This window comes from Ovis aries, chromosome 2 (genome assembly GCF_016772045.2).
Source record: "Ovis aries strain OAR_USU_Benz2616 breed Rambouillet chromosome 2, ARS-UI_Ramb_v3.0, whole genome shotgun sequence".
NCBI lineage: Eukaryota > Metazoa > Chordata > Mammalia > Artiodactyla > Bovidae > Ovis > Ovis aries.
Genome location: NC_056055.1, coordinates 38201491 through 38216666, shown reverse-complemented (window position 1 = coordinate 38216666; position 15176 = coordinate 38201491). Strand labels below are relative to the sequence as shown.

The following is a 15176-nucleotide window of genomic DNA, read 5'->3' as shown; positions in this document are numbered from 1 at the left end:
AAATCCTGCATGATTCCACTTATATGAGGTACCTAGAATATTCAGACTCACAGAAACAGAAAATAGAATAGTGGGGGCTGGGAGAAAGGGAGGCTGCTGCTGCTGCTAAGTCGCTTCAGTCGTGTCTGACTCTGTGTGACCCCATAGACGGCAGCCCACCAGGCTCCCCAGTCCCTGGGATTCTCCAGGCAAGAACACTGGAGTGGGTTGCCATTTCCTCTTCCAATGCATGATAGTGAAAACTGAAAGGGAAGTCGCTCAGTCATGTCCGACTCTTAGCGGCCCCATGGACTGCAATCTACCAGGCTCCTCCGTTCATGGGATTTTCCAGGCAAGAGTGCTGGAGTAGGGTGCCACTGGGAGGCTAGGAGATAGTGTTTAACTGGTACAGAGTTTCCAGTTGGGGAAGATGAAGAATTCTGGAGACTGGTGATGGCTTCACAATAAAGTGAATGTCCTTGGGACTTCCCTGGTGTCCAGTGGCTAAGACTTCGCACTCTCAGGGCAGGGTGCCCAGGTTCAATCCATACCACACACTGCAATGAAGACCCGCCACAGCCATATAAATAAATAAATGTGAAAAAGTAAAATACACTGACTGTACTTAATGCCACTGAACTGCACTCTGAAAAATGGTCAACATGGTACATTCTATATTATATATATTTCTACACCAATAAAAGTAAAGCAATGTATATTCTAATTCAGGGAAACAAGACTAACATTCATAGGACATTAAATAGCCAAGCCAGGGAGTGTGTGATGAAGTGTTAGGGAAATGGCACAACCATGGAGACCTGGTCAGTGCCCATGGACTCAACTTCCCCAGAGAGACTGGTTCAAGATCCGAGTCCATGACTTCAAGGGCAAAAACTACACCTTCAGTAGGACAGGCTATATGAATCACAGAACCCAGCACAAGGCAATGAAGAACTTCAAGAAGACAACTATACTTGAATTAAAAAACAAATTTCAAGAGGGTGACAACAGAGCATTCAACCAAGCACAAGGGCCTTCTGAGACATTCCTGCTGGTCCGATGGTTAAGACTCCATACTCCAATGCAGGGGCTGTGGGTTGGATCCCTGATTAAGGGACTAAGATCCCACATGCTGCACGGTGCAACCCAAAACTAAAATATACAATTAAAAAGCACAGGGATCTTCTAAGCACAGCACTGGCTAAGCTAACCCATGAAACCAGCCCTGCTCCCCACCGCCAGGCATAGCTGGTAGGCACATGTCCCCTTACTGGACAACAGTCTGAATCATTTCATCAAACACTGACCTAGGCCTGCCGCCGTCTTGGTTCCGCGTTCCCCGCACAAAATGCCTGGTGAAGCCACAGAAACCATCCCTGCTACAGAGCAGGAGTTGCCACAGCCCCAGGCTGAGACAGGGTCTGGAACAGAATCTGATAGTGATGAATCAGTCCCAGAGCTTGAGGAACAGGATTCTACACAGGCAACCACACAACAAGCTCAGCTGGCAGCAGCAGCTGAAATCGATGAAGAACCAGTCAGTAAAGCAAAACAGAGCTGGAGTGAAAAGAAGGCACGGAAGGCTCTGTCCAAACTGGGTCTTCGACAGGTTACAGAGGTTACTAGAGTCACTATCCGGAAATCTAAGAATATCCTTTTTGTCATCACAAAACCAGATGTGTACAAGAGCCCAGCTTCAGATACCTACATTGTTTTGGGGGAAGCCAAGATTGAGGATTTGTCTCAGCAAGCACAGTTAGCAGCTGCAGAGAAATTCAAAGTTCAAGGTGAAGCTGTCTCAAACATCCAAGAAAACACACAGACTCCAACTGTACAAGAGGAGAGTGAAGAGCAAGAGGTTGATGAAACAGGTGTGGAAGTTAAGAACATAGAATTGGTCATGTCACAAGCAAATGCGTCGAGAGCAAAGGCAGTCCTAGCCCTGAAGATGGAAAAGGCAATGGCACGCCACTCCAGTACTTCTGCCTGGAAAATCCCATGGACCGAGGAGCCTGGAAGGCTGCAGTCCATGGGGTTGCTGAGGGTCAGACACGACTGAGCGACTTCACTTTCACTTTTCACTTTCATGCATTGGAGAAGGAAATGGCAAGCCACTCCAGTGTTCTTGCCTGGAGAATCTCAGGGACCATGGAGCCTGGTGGGCTGCCGTCTATGGGGTCACACAAAGTCAGACACGACTGAAGTGACTTAGCAGCAGCCCTGAAGAACAACAGTAATGATATTGTAAATGCTGTTATGGAATTAACAATGTAACCATCTGAAAAGAGGACCTTTGTGTGTGTGTGTGTGTGTTTCAAAAGAGTAACTGCAGCTGGGTTTGAAATTTGTACTGTTTCTATCATTAACAAAGTTATGGCTTCTTGTTGGATGAAAAAAAAAAAAACACTGACCTAGGGGTTGTTCTGAAGGTATTTTATGGAAGCACTGAGCATCTAGAGTGAGTTAATTTAAAGGAAATTACCCTCAATAATGTACTGATGCTGATCCAATACTTACCTACCTGATGCAAAGAGCCGACTCATTGGAGAAGACCCAGATGCTAAAGATTGAAGGCAAAAGGAGAAGTGGGTGGCAGAGGATGAGATGGTTAGATAGCATCACCCACTCAATGGACATGAATCTGAGCAAGCTCCAGTGAGATAGTGGAGGACAGGGGAGCCTGGCGTGCTGCAGTCCATGGGGTCGCAAAGAGCCAGACATGACTTAGCAACTGAACAATAACAGTGTACATGGGCTTCGTGCAACATTAGAAAGGCCTTCAAAACAAAAGTTGACATTTCTAAGAGAAGAATAAATTCTATCTCAAGAGCTGCTAGCTGAGTTTCCAGCCCGTGGGGCTGCCCTATAACTGTCAGACTTGAGCCAGCTCCTTGACGTCAGTTTAACATAAACATGTACACTGGTTCTATTTCTCCAGAGGACCTGGCTGACATATAAGGAAAGAGATGAACTGGTGACATTAATACAAAGAAAAGCATGGTAGGCTAAACCCTGAGGCTCAGGAAAAGGTGGAGTTCAAGCCACTCCCTGTTGTACAGATGAGAAAACCAAGTCTCAGAGAGTTGAGGAAACTTGTTCAATGTCACACAGCAATTTAGGAAAGACAGTGCCCCTAAATATTTCAATCAAGGTACATCTCAAAACCCATATTTTCAATAGCTTGAATTAAATTTTTTAAATCTGTGAATTTTGTATTCTATTCCATTGTGTAATCGTGTTTTAAACTTTTGAGCAGCGTTTTATTTTCCAAATTTTTAGATGGCATTTCTGCCCTAGGCAGGAGTGCCATGTTTGGTGTGTGGTTTATGGCCCCTTTCATGAACCCCAGGGGGACAAGTGCAGGCTTTAAGTGCCGGCGACGGAATGAAACACCCACACTGCAGAGTGGTTTAAATCTTTATATTTTTTAACACTTGCTTCTTACAGCTGCTTAATTTTATATCCCTTGCACAACAACCTACAGGGCAAGCTGCCAAGCACTATGATTCAGAGACTATACAGTGCGCAGGCGCAGGGCGAGATAACCTTTACCTTGGCTTATTTACTGCAGCTAAGACTTTGTGGTTTTTTTGTTTTTTTTTTATTTTAATTTTTATTTTTTTTTAGTTTTTTTTTTTTAAATTTTAAAATCTTTAATTCTTACATGCATTCCCAAACATGAACCCCCTCCCACCTCCCTCCCCATAACATCTTTCTGGGTCATCCCCATGCTGCATCCTGCGTCAGACATAGACTGGCGATTCAATTCACATGATAGTATACATGTTTGGGGAACTTCCTTATCAACTTAGAATCTGTTTTGTCCCAAGGTCTGTTCCTTTTGAGGAATCAGAGAAACATCCTTGTGTGCAAGCAATGTTCTTTTCCCATGGGAACAAACAGGATTTTTAGCTGAACATCTCGTTTGCAAGAATGCTCAGCCCTGGTTGAGAGTCTCGTTTGCAAGCACTTCTCAATCTTCCTTAAACCTAGTTCCCTACACTGGGCAGAACATCTCGTTTGCAAGAATGTTCAGCCCTGGTTGAGAGTCTCGTTTGCAAGCACTTCTCAACCTTCTTTATACTTTGTTCCCTACATTTAAGGAGTACCCAGTGCAATGGCTTACGCCCAAAACCTTGAGATTCAGTTAAACTTCAACTCCTGGAATGCTGAGGTCAAAGAATACTCTGGAAATAGACTTTCTAACTACCAGAGAACCCGAGGCCCCTTCCTAGATCAGGATTTTGATGAATTATAATTTAGTCTTCCTTTGATTTGAGACCTTTTAAAGCCTGAAGGTCATCTTCGCCACCCCCCCACCCCTCCCACCCCCCACCCCCTCCCCACCCCCCCCACCCCCCGCAAATTCTCATTGCAGAGTCCTTTTGAGATTGAGTGTATACTGAGGCCATAAACTGTGCTCCTGAAGCCGCCACTGCTGCAGATCCACTTTTTCTCTCCTCCTTCGCCTCCTGCTGGCTATTGCTGGTCCAGATTCCCAGTGGCTGGCTTCCCCTCGCTCCCAGTGCTGTCCTCAGGCCCAAGCCTCGGGTCATATGATGTCCCAGTGGCAAACACTCTCCTCACCTCAGGAGACTTGGAAAATTGTGGGTGCTGAGATTCAGAACCTGTGCTTCTAACAGTAAACAGTGATTGTCGGCAGCATCTTTGAAGTAGGCTGGAAGGATGAGGAAAAGTCCTCCTGGGCCAGTGTGAAGCTCAGTCATAGTACAGCATCAGGGCTGTTGAGCTGTGGGCGGCTCCCAAAGTTGAATTTGGGGTGAGCAGTCATCAGCTGAAAAGTAACAAGCAAATTTCACCGAGTGGAGTGAGTGGACTGTGGGCAGCTTCTCCCCTCAAGTGGCCGCCTGGCCCCTGCAACCTACAGGTGCACAGCAGAGAAAAGGAGGGTTCCAGGTGACCTCTGACAGTCCCAGAAGGATGCACCACTGATCAGAAAGCCTCCCCAAATGCAAAGATGTGGGACATTTAAAAACCAAGACGGATGCCCCCTCACTTCACTTGCAGGTGTCTCTGCATGGGGATAACCCCAAAACGGCCAAGTCAACCTAGCCACCTGCAGAGGCTCCGACTGGAAGATAGACAAGGGAATGCATGGGTCAGCTGACGGGAGGGGGCAGAGCAGCAGAGCCCAGCATCTGCGGAGCCACAGGACAGCTCTGGTCCTTCTCAAGGTCAGCATCCACCGTCAGCCCTGGAACAGGGACTCATGGCGCCTCCTGGTGGCAGCTGTCGGGATCCTGCGAGGTGCAGGCTCAAGAGGAACAAAGCCTCCCTCTCTGAACTAAAAGGCTTTCCAAGTAGCTCAGTGGTGGTAAAGAATCTGCCTGCCAATGCGGGAGACTCAGGTTCGACCCCTGGGTTGGGGAGATCCCCTGGTGAAGGAAATGACAACGCATTCCAGTATTCTTGCCTGGAGAATCCCAAGGACAGAGAAGCCTGGTGGGCTACAATCCATGGGGTCGCAAAGAGTCAGACACAACTGAGCCCACACGAAGGCAAGCAAGGCTGACCCTAAAGGCATGAAGCTGGCTAGTCTCAAACTCTGAAGCCACCAGAAGGGCCTCAGAAAAGGGGGAAAACCCTGGAGGATGGGGGTGGGCAAGAGGGAAGAGATTTCTCCCGGCAAACGTAGGTTTCAAATTGAGAAGGGGTGGAGGACATCCCTGGTGGTCCAGTGGTTAAGACTCCCTGCTCTTAATGCATAGGCCCTGGGTTCTATCCCTGATCAAGGAAATAGATCCTGCCTGCCCCGGTGAAATCTGGTCCCTGTCAAATAAATAAAATAATAAAAAAGTAAAAAATGAAAACAGAAGGCAGAGGGGTGGCGGGCAGCAAGGTGCGGCCTTGGGTACCTCCCACTCTGGCCGTGGATGCCACCAACTAAGGCGAGGCCAGGCCGTGAAACATCCCAGGCCTCTCTCTACAACGCGGTCTCAGTCGCATAGGGTGGTGGAGAGGACTGAGACCACGTGTGCAGAGCGCATGCGCCTGGCCCCAGGTAGGGGAGAAATCAGAGGCAGAAGTTAGTCCAAAAAAAAGTTGAAAACGACTTTAAGCGCCCAACACCCTCTTGACTCAATACAGATGTGACCAGCACTGGAAAAAGATGCCAGCCTCAGCTGCCACATGGAAAAGAACTGTTTACAAACATCCCTCTGAGTACCACTACATGAAAGTCCGCCTAGAATTTCAAGATTGTGGGATTGGACTGAATGCTGCACAGTTCAAACAGCTGCTTATTTCAGCGCTGAAGGACCTGTTTGGTGAGGTTGATGCTGCGTTACCCTTGGACGTTCTGACCTATGAAGAGAAGACCCTGTCAGGCATCCTAAGGATATGCAGCAGTGGTCTTGTCAAATTGTGGAGCTCTCTGACCCTGTTAGGATCCTATAAAGGCAAGAACTATGCTTTCAGAGTGATTCAGTTTTCTCCACTTCTCCTTGCATTATCTGGCAATAGTAGGGAACTAGAATTGAGTAGTCTTCAATTTGAGAAAATATTCCTCACTCTCAAAAGTACTTTTTGGTGCCAGCATAATGTTTGGAGACTGAAGCAGCCCAAAAGCTCCTGTTGATGGAATTTGAGAGTGCTGAAGATGCCCCCAGTAATGTCCAACCCCTTTGGTGGGGTTGGCTTCACAGGAGAATCTGCCTGAGCCAATCAGTACCGAACAGGCAGCCCTTAGAGCACATGCTCCTCAGAGTCGGAGACTGGGCTGAACTCAATAGGGCCTTCATACAGAGGGACATGGCCACCTTCTCAGAATTAACAGGGGATGTCAACCCTTTGCACTTAGACGAAGATTTGCAAAACACACCAGATTTAGAAAGACAATTGTCCATGGAGTTTTGATCAATGGACTTATTTCAGCTTTCCTCGGTACTAAAATGCCGGGGCCAGGCTGTGTATTTCTTTCCCAGAAAATTAACTTTCCAGCCCCTTTATATGCTGGGGAAGTTGTTTTAGCTTCTGCAGAAGTGAAAAAGCTGAAGCAGTTCATTGCCGTTGTTGCAGTGTCATGATCTGTGCTAGAAAGTAAAAAGACTGTCATGGACGGCTGGGTTAAAGTTATGGTTCCAAAAACGCCCAAATCCTGAAATACGTCTTTAAAGATGCAAGTTCAGCCATCAGTGTTTTTAGTATTGAAAGCCTCTGGGGAAAACAGGGATTGCTGTTCTTCGCAAGGACGGGCTCATAGACCTACACTGGGAGAGGGGAGCAGGTAAAGAGTTGTTCCAGTGTCCACTTATGCTTCACTCAGGCTTAAGTATATTCATCACCTCTCTAGGTTTCAAACTGAAAAAAACAGGCAATTCCCTGGATGTCCAGTGGTTAGGACTCCAGGCTTTCACTGCCAGGGCCATGGATCCAATCCCTATCAGGGACCTACGATCCCACAGCTGTGTCCTACAAGCCATGTGGCACAGCACACGTGCATGCACACACACACACGAGCAGAGGAAGTCAGTGATGATTCTAAGGTTGCGCATTGTTAGCCTGTCTCCATGAGGTGCCATCATAAAAGGAAAAAAAACTGAAAAAAGTGTTAGGAAAGTTATGATTTAGCTTAAATGTTCTACTTTTAGGATTTTAAACCTAATTAGATTTGCAGTTAGATAACACAAACCTGCCTATATCTGTGTAGAATAAGAATTTGTTAAAGTCACGGAATTTATGAATACCAAGCATTTAATTATTAAAGGCAATGATGGAAGATAGGCCCTCTTTGAACACCTATCTTTTACCAGTAAATGCTGGGGTCCAGCCTCAGCAGGATCCAAGGAAACCCTCAGGATGGACGGTGTCAGTGAGAGAGAGAGAGAGAGAGAGAGAGAGACCAAGCTCGGGTATGAAGCAGGGTCTGCTACTTTATTTTCTCAGGGAGTTTTTATACCCTGAGTTTGCACGTTAAGGATGACCAAGTAAAAGTTAGTTTAACATTACATCAGTTTGTCCTTTACGACACCCAGGATGTTTTCTGCATTCTTCTTTGTTTATGAGAGTCTTTTCCATAGTAGATTTTTGTGCATTGTCTTCTGGCCTTGGGGCCTATCAGCATTTTATGACCTTTTCCTGCAGGCTAGGTGAATGTAAACCCTGTTTTCTATAATCTATTCTTTGCCTTGAGCTTAACAGAAAAGTTGCAGTCTCATAGGATAAGGGTACAGCAGGTTGCAACATAGTAGAAATATAACAGAAAAGCCAGTTCTTTTGCAGAAGTCACCAGCTAAATTTATACAATTGTCTTATTGTTTTCACACTAGGGCTAAACTCTTATTTTCCATATTAACAATAGTTTTTATTGTACAACCTTAGCACATTAAGAGCAAAAACACAGCAAGCAAACATGGATCCAGTAACAACTTTATAGAATAATATTTTTTATGTTCTCTAATAGGGCTTCTTCACCCCCCAAAGGGCTCTGTGCCTATTAGGGCTTTTTTGTGTGTTCAGGTTCTTTATGCTGTTTATGATTAAGGTGTTGTGAACAGTCATGTGCATTAATACCAAGGGCATAAACACATTTGTCAAGCAAACTAAAATGCTAGCAAAAGGGGTTTAGATTGAAATACTCTTCTTATCCCGGATAATCTTATAGGATGCCACCGTCCAGGGGACATATTGATTAAAGTTTCAAGTTGATTTGTTTGGAAACAGATCGGGGAAGGCCTTCTGCCTATATCACAGAAATTAGGGCACGGTCTAGTATAGCAAGCATCAGAAAGATAGATTTCATCTTTAAGGTGAGCGCCGGGGCAGCTTTTCAAAATCCCTGGAGTCCTGATCTGCCTGCTTGTCAGGTTGTCTCCTCATGACCTTGTCATGGGTGGGACCTCGTGTGCTGGCTCCCGGCAAGTAAATATTCTTAGATCCTGTTCTTCAGCAATTTCTGAGTCAGCATTTATTATAATTCATTACTGTTTATACCAAGATGGTGATTTTTTGACCCTTCAGTGTCACTTTCCCTTCAGATGGTTTTCCTGTCACTGGGGGAGGGCTTATGTACATGTTTGGACTTAGTTCTATGAGCTCTCTTGGTTTCATCTATAAAGCAGGGATAATGACACCACACAGGAGTGTTGGAGATGACAGATACAAACAGGTAAGCACAAAGCCCAGCCTCTACACAGTAGCTACTGCTGTTGTCCATTCTCATCTGGGAGCAAGGTTACAGGTTTCCTGATTTGGGAGCTTTGGGCATTTGGAGATTGAGGGCAGGAGGAGAAGGGGACGACTGAGAATGAGATGGTTGGATGGTGTCACCGACTCAATGGACATGGGTTTGGGTGGACTCCGGGAGTTGGTGATGGACAGGGAGGCCTGGCGTGCTGTAGCTCATGGGGTCCAAAGAGTCAGACTTGACTGAGTGACTGAACTGAACTGAACTGGCCAAAAATTAAAGAACAGATGAGTCTTTAAAAAAAAAAAAAAAAAGAAAACAAATTTAGAAAGGGTGGCGCTGGGTCCCCTACCAGGAAGATCTTACCCATAGGTCTCTGTGTCTGTTCAGTCATGTGTGACTCTTTGCAACCGCATGGACTGTAGCCCGCCAGGGTCCTCTGTTCACGGGATTCTCCAAGCAAGAATGCTGGAGTGGGTTGCCATTTCCTACTTCAGGGGATCTTTCTGACCCAGGGCTTGAACCTGTGTCTCTTATGTCTTCTGCATGGGCAGGCAGGCTCTTTACCACTAGCGCCAAACACGAAAATGAGACCAAAAGGAGGAGCTACAAGAATGGGGCAGTGGAAAGTGGATAAATAGCTATGAAAAATAGTTCCTTGAGGAACCCATAAACTAAAGGGGATGAATACAAGGCAGTGCCTGAGTAAAGCTGCACTAAATACCCAAGCTTGGCTTATCTTCATCTCCACCCTGGTTTCTTCTCCATGTGACAGGGTCAAGAGAGACCCAGGTATTTCCAGAAAGTTCTCAAAGAGAATTATCAAACTGTTGGTTAGTTTTAATTTTTGACACCCACAAGTGGATACTTTTACATACACAGAGTAAGAGAATGTTTTGTTGGGCTCTGGATAATCTCAGGACATTGTTTTAAAGAATGATGCCGTGTTCATTCCAGGCTGGTGGTAGGGGTGCAGGCTTGAATTTGGGGGAGAAATATCTTCCTTTAATGCTGTCAGGGCATCTTTGTGATGCTGTCCACATGCACAAAGTCCTTCACAAAGAAGGCAAAAGTCTCTTCATGGACGCGAGGCTGGAGTATGTAGTTCACCTGTCACCTCCGCTGCTGTGTGACATGCCTGCTTGGCAGTCAGACTGGGTCAAGTGCTCTTTTTTATTGAATTGGGCACCGAAGGGTCTGGAGATCAAGAGGAGATTGTAGAACATCTGGTACCACTTGAAGATCACTGCCTTTATTCCTTTGATATTGGAGGCAACGTGCATGCTAAGTCGCTTCAGTCATGTCTGACTCTTTGCGACTCCATGGACCTAGCCCGCCAGGCTCCTCTGTCCATGGGATTCTCCAGGCAAGAATACTGGAGTGGGTTGCCATGCCCTTCTCCAGATCTTCCCGACTCAGGGACTGAACCCTCATCTTTTAAGCCTCCTGCCTTGGCAGGTGGGTTCTTTACCACTCGTGCCACCTGGGAAGCCCTGAGGCAAGAAGTGAGGGCAAGAAATGTGCTGACTTGTCTCCCTCTCCTATACGCAGCCTGATGCCCTCTCCCCAACCTTGCAGCGGACTTGACCTGGCTGAAGGCAAGTGTTGACCATTAGTGAGTAAGAGTGGTGGGGGTGGGGCAGGAGTCACTGTTATTGCCCACCCCTACCCCACCGAGATCAATGTCACCATTTGGGAGGATTGTACCCGAGGGGCTGAGATATCTCAGAGGCAAACAAAGAGTCCATTATTAGCCTGGTAAATTTGTTCCATGTGGCCTAGCATTTCCTTACTTTCTTATTGACTGATTTGGCAGTTGTCAGTTCTATGAATAAATATTCTGCAGACCTGAGTCCTCGAGTTGTCTTTAGATCTATTCAATACTGATACTTCCTGGGTTTACCAAGCCATTCTGTCACAGTGAGAGAACACCAGGCAAATGCTCGGTCGTGAGAGGACACTGGGGCAGGTGCCTCAGACCCCAGAGTCAGACTTGGGTTTGATCCCAATTCTGCATTTCTGCAAATAAATGGTTCTTATTATCTCTACGCTTCCCAGGTGGCGATAGTGGTTAAGAAATCACCTGCCAACGCAGGAGACATAAGAGACACACTTTTAGTCCCTGAGTTGGGAAGATCCCCTGGAGGCGGAGGGCACAGCAACCCACTCCAGTATTCCTGCCTGAAGAATCCCATGAACGGGAGCCTGGCAGGCTACAGTCCATGGGACTACAAAGGGTGGGGACACGACCGAGCAACTGAGCACACACATTATGTCTGCACCCACACTGGCAATTACCTCTCCTCGGTCCGCTTCCTGTCTGAAGCTCTTGCTCAGCTGTGGTTGCGACTCAGAATCTGTTTGTTGTGGAGTTTCCATTCCTTCGGAGGCGCACACAAGAAGCAATTTTATTCATTCTGACCACTGTTCTCTTCACTTGAGAATAGCTAGAGCAGATTGTTTTACTTCCTGAACATCTCACAGGTAATAAAAGGATCCATTTACTTTGGAACGTCACTCTCCCGTGCAAAGCCAGGCTCTTTCTCTGCCCCATCAGAGGAGCAGGGGTGCAGGAGGTGAGGGGCACACAGGCTGCCCTGCTCACCTTCTGAGAACCCGGAGCAGAGTAGGGAGGGGGCGTGTCCCACACTGGACACGCCCCCTCCCTCGTCCTCCTCGCCCTGGTCAAGCTCCTCTGAGGCGCGGTAGGGTCTTGCTTGGTCTGTTGATCTGGGCTGCTACTGCCAGTTGATCTCTTCCCATCACAGACAAGTGAACGGTGTCCTGGGGTAGGCCTTAAACTTGGCACCTGTGTCCTCCATAGGCCCCTGCCAGCAGTCCGAGTCTCCAGCCCCCTCAGGGCGACCAAAGGCTCTGTTACGCGTTGGCCGCTTTTTTTTTAATCCTGTCACTGTGACTGACTCCAACCATGTAACCCCAGGAGATATGATGCCAGGAGCCTGGGGAGTCCTGAGCTGAGTGACTGTCTGTCATCCCCACCTCCACCACTTGGTGGCGGCTCTCGCTCTCTGCATGGGAGGCTTCTTGGCTCCCACCACTCCCCTATCCCCTGCTACTTCACAGGGCAGGGCCGCAACCCGGGGTCTCCTTCTATAGCCTCTGTGGGCCACAAGGAACTGGGGCAGGGTCTTCTTCCCTCTAGGCACTTCTCAAGTGAAAGCTCCCCCCACCACCCCCGGCAGCTTTTATGCTGTGGAGGAAATAACCACTGCCCTGAGGGTAATTGTGGGGAACTGATGGGATCACACAAAATAATTGGCCCAGGGATTAGAGAATTGTGGTTGGCCCAGGGTTCCTGGTAACAGTTGCCCAGGCTGCACACTGCACAACTCTGGTGTCATTTCACTTCATGGTCATCAGAGATGATATCCAACTATGGGTTTCTGGCAGAAGACAGTCAAGTGGCGATGCAGAGGCTGACAGCAGGGGTCATGATTCTGCGCCCCCCACCCCAACCTCCACTAAGCAACCCTCTCTTCTCAGAACATCAAGCCCTGCTCCCTCTCTGCCACAAGGATCCTAGAAGCTAGAAACCAAGGGCCCATTATCCACAGACCCCCAGCTGGAAGACCCCCACCCTGTCTCATCCAGTACCGTGGTGATTTCGTCTCCTGCCTCAGGGCTTTCTGGGGCCTCCGGCTGGGATTTCTATCAGGGATGGAGGGACATCCAAGGACCCTTAAACCAGGTCATGGTGCAAAGAGGGAAACAGGAAGGGGAAAGGGGCATCCAGTGAAACTCAGAGTCAGCTTCAGGCTCTCTCCTTTTTTTTTTTTTTTTTTTCCCTTGTATTGTTCAGTTGCTCAGTCGTGTCTACTTTCAAATCCTGTGGACTGCAGCACGCCAGGCTTCCCCATCCTTCACTATCTCCCAGAGTTTGCTCAAACTCATGTCCATTGAGTCAGTGATGCCATCCAACCATCTCATCCTCTGTCGCCCCCCTTCTCCTCCTGCCCTCCATCTTTCCCAGCATCAGGGTCTCTTCCAATGAGCCGGCTCTTTGCATCAGGTAGAATTTTTGGCTGCGCAGGGTCTCCATTGCTGCATGTGGGCTTTCTCTAGTTAGGGCAAGTAGCTGTGGTGCGTGAGTTTTTAATTGTGGTGGCTTCTCTCGTTGCAGAGCACAGGTTCTAGGCGCATGGGCTCAGCAGTTGTGGTGCATGGGCTTAGCTGCCCCATGGCCTGTGGACCTTCCAGGACCAGGGATCAAACCCATGTTCCCCGCATTGGCAGACAAATTCTTAACCACTGGACCACCAGGGAAGTCCTAGGCTCTGTCTTTTAAGGGGCAAGTCTAGAATTTAAAGGGAGTTGCATAAAAAGAAGCAACAACTGGGGGTATAGTGACTTCCAACATCCAGCAGCATAGTGGAAAACAGAAAATAACTTGTGAAATGTAATAAGTGACATTAATGTAATATATAATTTACAATTATGATCATTTTAGCAAATGCCCTCTGAACCATAACCCTAATTAATGTATATCTTTAAGTGAATCACACACGCTTACCTTCCTCTGAATTTCCTTGATAGCAGTACTAAAGTACTAGCTTCTGTGGACATAAGCTAATAGATATTGTCATCTGTGTGGCAACAGAGAGAGAGAAAAGGAATAGTAAACTAAGAATATTTTAAGCTTTTAATTTACATGTGGATTTTGTTACAAACCTGGCGTGCATCCAGATGGTTTTCATTTCCCTTTGATGTATATTTGATGAACAGGATTCTTTAGAGAAGATTCATAAATGGAAAAGCTTCTTAATGTGGAGAAAAGTATTGCAGTTAGTCGGTGCCACCTGCTGGCAATCTGGGGGCACTGCAGACCAGCTATATTTCAGTGTGAGGGGCGAAATTTTTTTAATTTATTTTTTAATTGAAGGATAATTGCTTTACAAAATTTTGTTATTTTTATCTCAAACCTCAACATGAATCAGCCATAGGTATACATATATCCCCTCTCTTCTGAACCTCCCCCCATCTCCCTCCCCATCCCACCCCTCTAATGTTGATACAGAGCTCCTGTTTGAGTTTCCTGAGCCATACAGCAAATTCCCGTTGGCTATCTGTTTTACACATGGTAATGTAAGCTTCCACGTTACTCTTTCCATACATCTGACCCTCTCCTGTTTATCCCAACCCAGGGACTGAACTCGTGTCTCCTGCATTGCAGGCGGATTCTCTACCACTGAGTCACCTGAGAAGCCTGGAGGGGTGAATAGTTATCAAGAAAAACCCAGGCAGAGGAGAAATTCTTAAGGTTGGGGGACAGATACAAACGTAGTATAGAACAGACAGTAAACAAGCAATGCCACAGTCAAGAACGTTTCACAGGGATTCTAAGCTCTCACAACTAAAAGAAAATTACCTCGTTTTGTTTTTTGGGGAGGAGTACATTTTCCAGAAAGAAAATATCAATTATGTATCAAAATAACCAGTATGCCTTATTTTTACCCTTACACACCCTAATTTTCAATGTATTCCTTCGGGAGATCATCCTCACCCCGATCATAGTATGTATCCACTTTATAAGAAAATGGAAACGGTTCGTTTTTCAGAAACATGCTTTAGCTGGCTGCTGGGCACGTCTCTTCCTAAAAGCAGGAAATCCTTGAACTGGACCAGCTTCATCATCCCATTCCTTTTATTCTCAACTACTTGAGATTATACCATCTTAGCCATTGGTTTTTCTTTTCTTTTTCCCATATTCAAATGAAGACATTCGGGGGTTAAAACAAACAAAACAAGCAGCCTAAGGAGGACACACCAGGACTTCCCTGGTCATCCAGACGTTAAGACGCCACACTTCCAATGCCGAGAGTGTGGGTTGGATCCCTAGTCAGTGAACTAAAAGGGGCTTCCCTGGTGGCTCAGCGGTAAAGAACCCGCCTGCCAATGCAGATGTGGGTTTGATTCCTGGGTCAGGAAGATCCCCAGGAGCAGGGAATCGTTACTCACTCCAATATTCTCACCTGGAGAATTCCATGGACAGAGGAGCCTGGTGGGCTACAGTCCATAGGTCGTAATAGAGGTC

The 15176-nt window shown here is 46.9% G+C and overlaps 2 protein-coding genes across 2 annotated transcripts; both read left to right on the top strand.

Moving 5' to 3' along the window:
- The first annotated feature begins 1301 nt into the window (after nt 1–1301).
- Nucleotides 1302–3416, top strand: LOC101106139 (nascent polypeptide-associated complex subunit alpha-like). Its single transcript, XM_042242685.2, has one exon. The coding sequence runs from the start codon at nt 1328–1330 to the stop codon at nt 2036–2038; it is 711 nt and encodes a 236-aa protein (XP_042098619.2). The 5' UTR covers nt 1302–1327; the 3' UTR covers nt 2039–3416.
- A 2693-nt stretch (nt 3417–6109) lies between these two features.
- Nucleotides 6110–6577, top strand: LOC101118764 (ribonuclease P protein subunit p14-like). Its single transcript, XM_042242684.1, has one exon. The coding sequence runs from the start codon at nt 6110–6112 to the stop codon at nt 6575–6577; it is 468 nt and encodes a 155-aa protein (XP_042098618.1).
- Nucleotides 6578–15176: the final 8599 nt, after the last annotated feature.

What these genes read in the sequence shown, in the direction of transcription:
- LOC101106139 (XM_042242685.2), top strand. Translation starts at nt 1,328, where the DNA reads ATGCCTGGTGAAGCCACAGAAACCATCCCTGCTACAGAGCAGGAGTTG.
- LOC101118764 (XM_042242684.1), top strand. Translation starts at nt 6,110, where the DNA reads ATGCCAGCCTCAGCTGCCACATGGAAAAGAACTGTTTACAAACATCCC.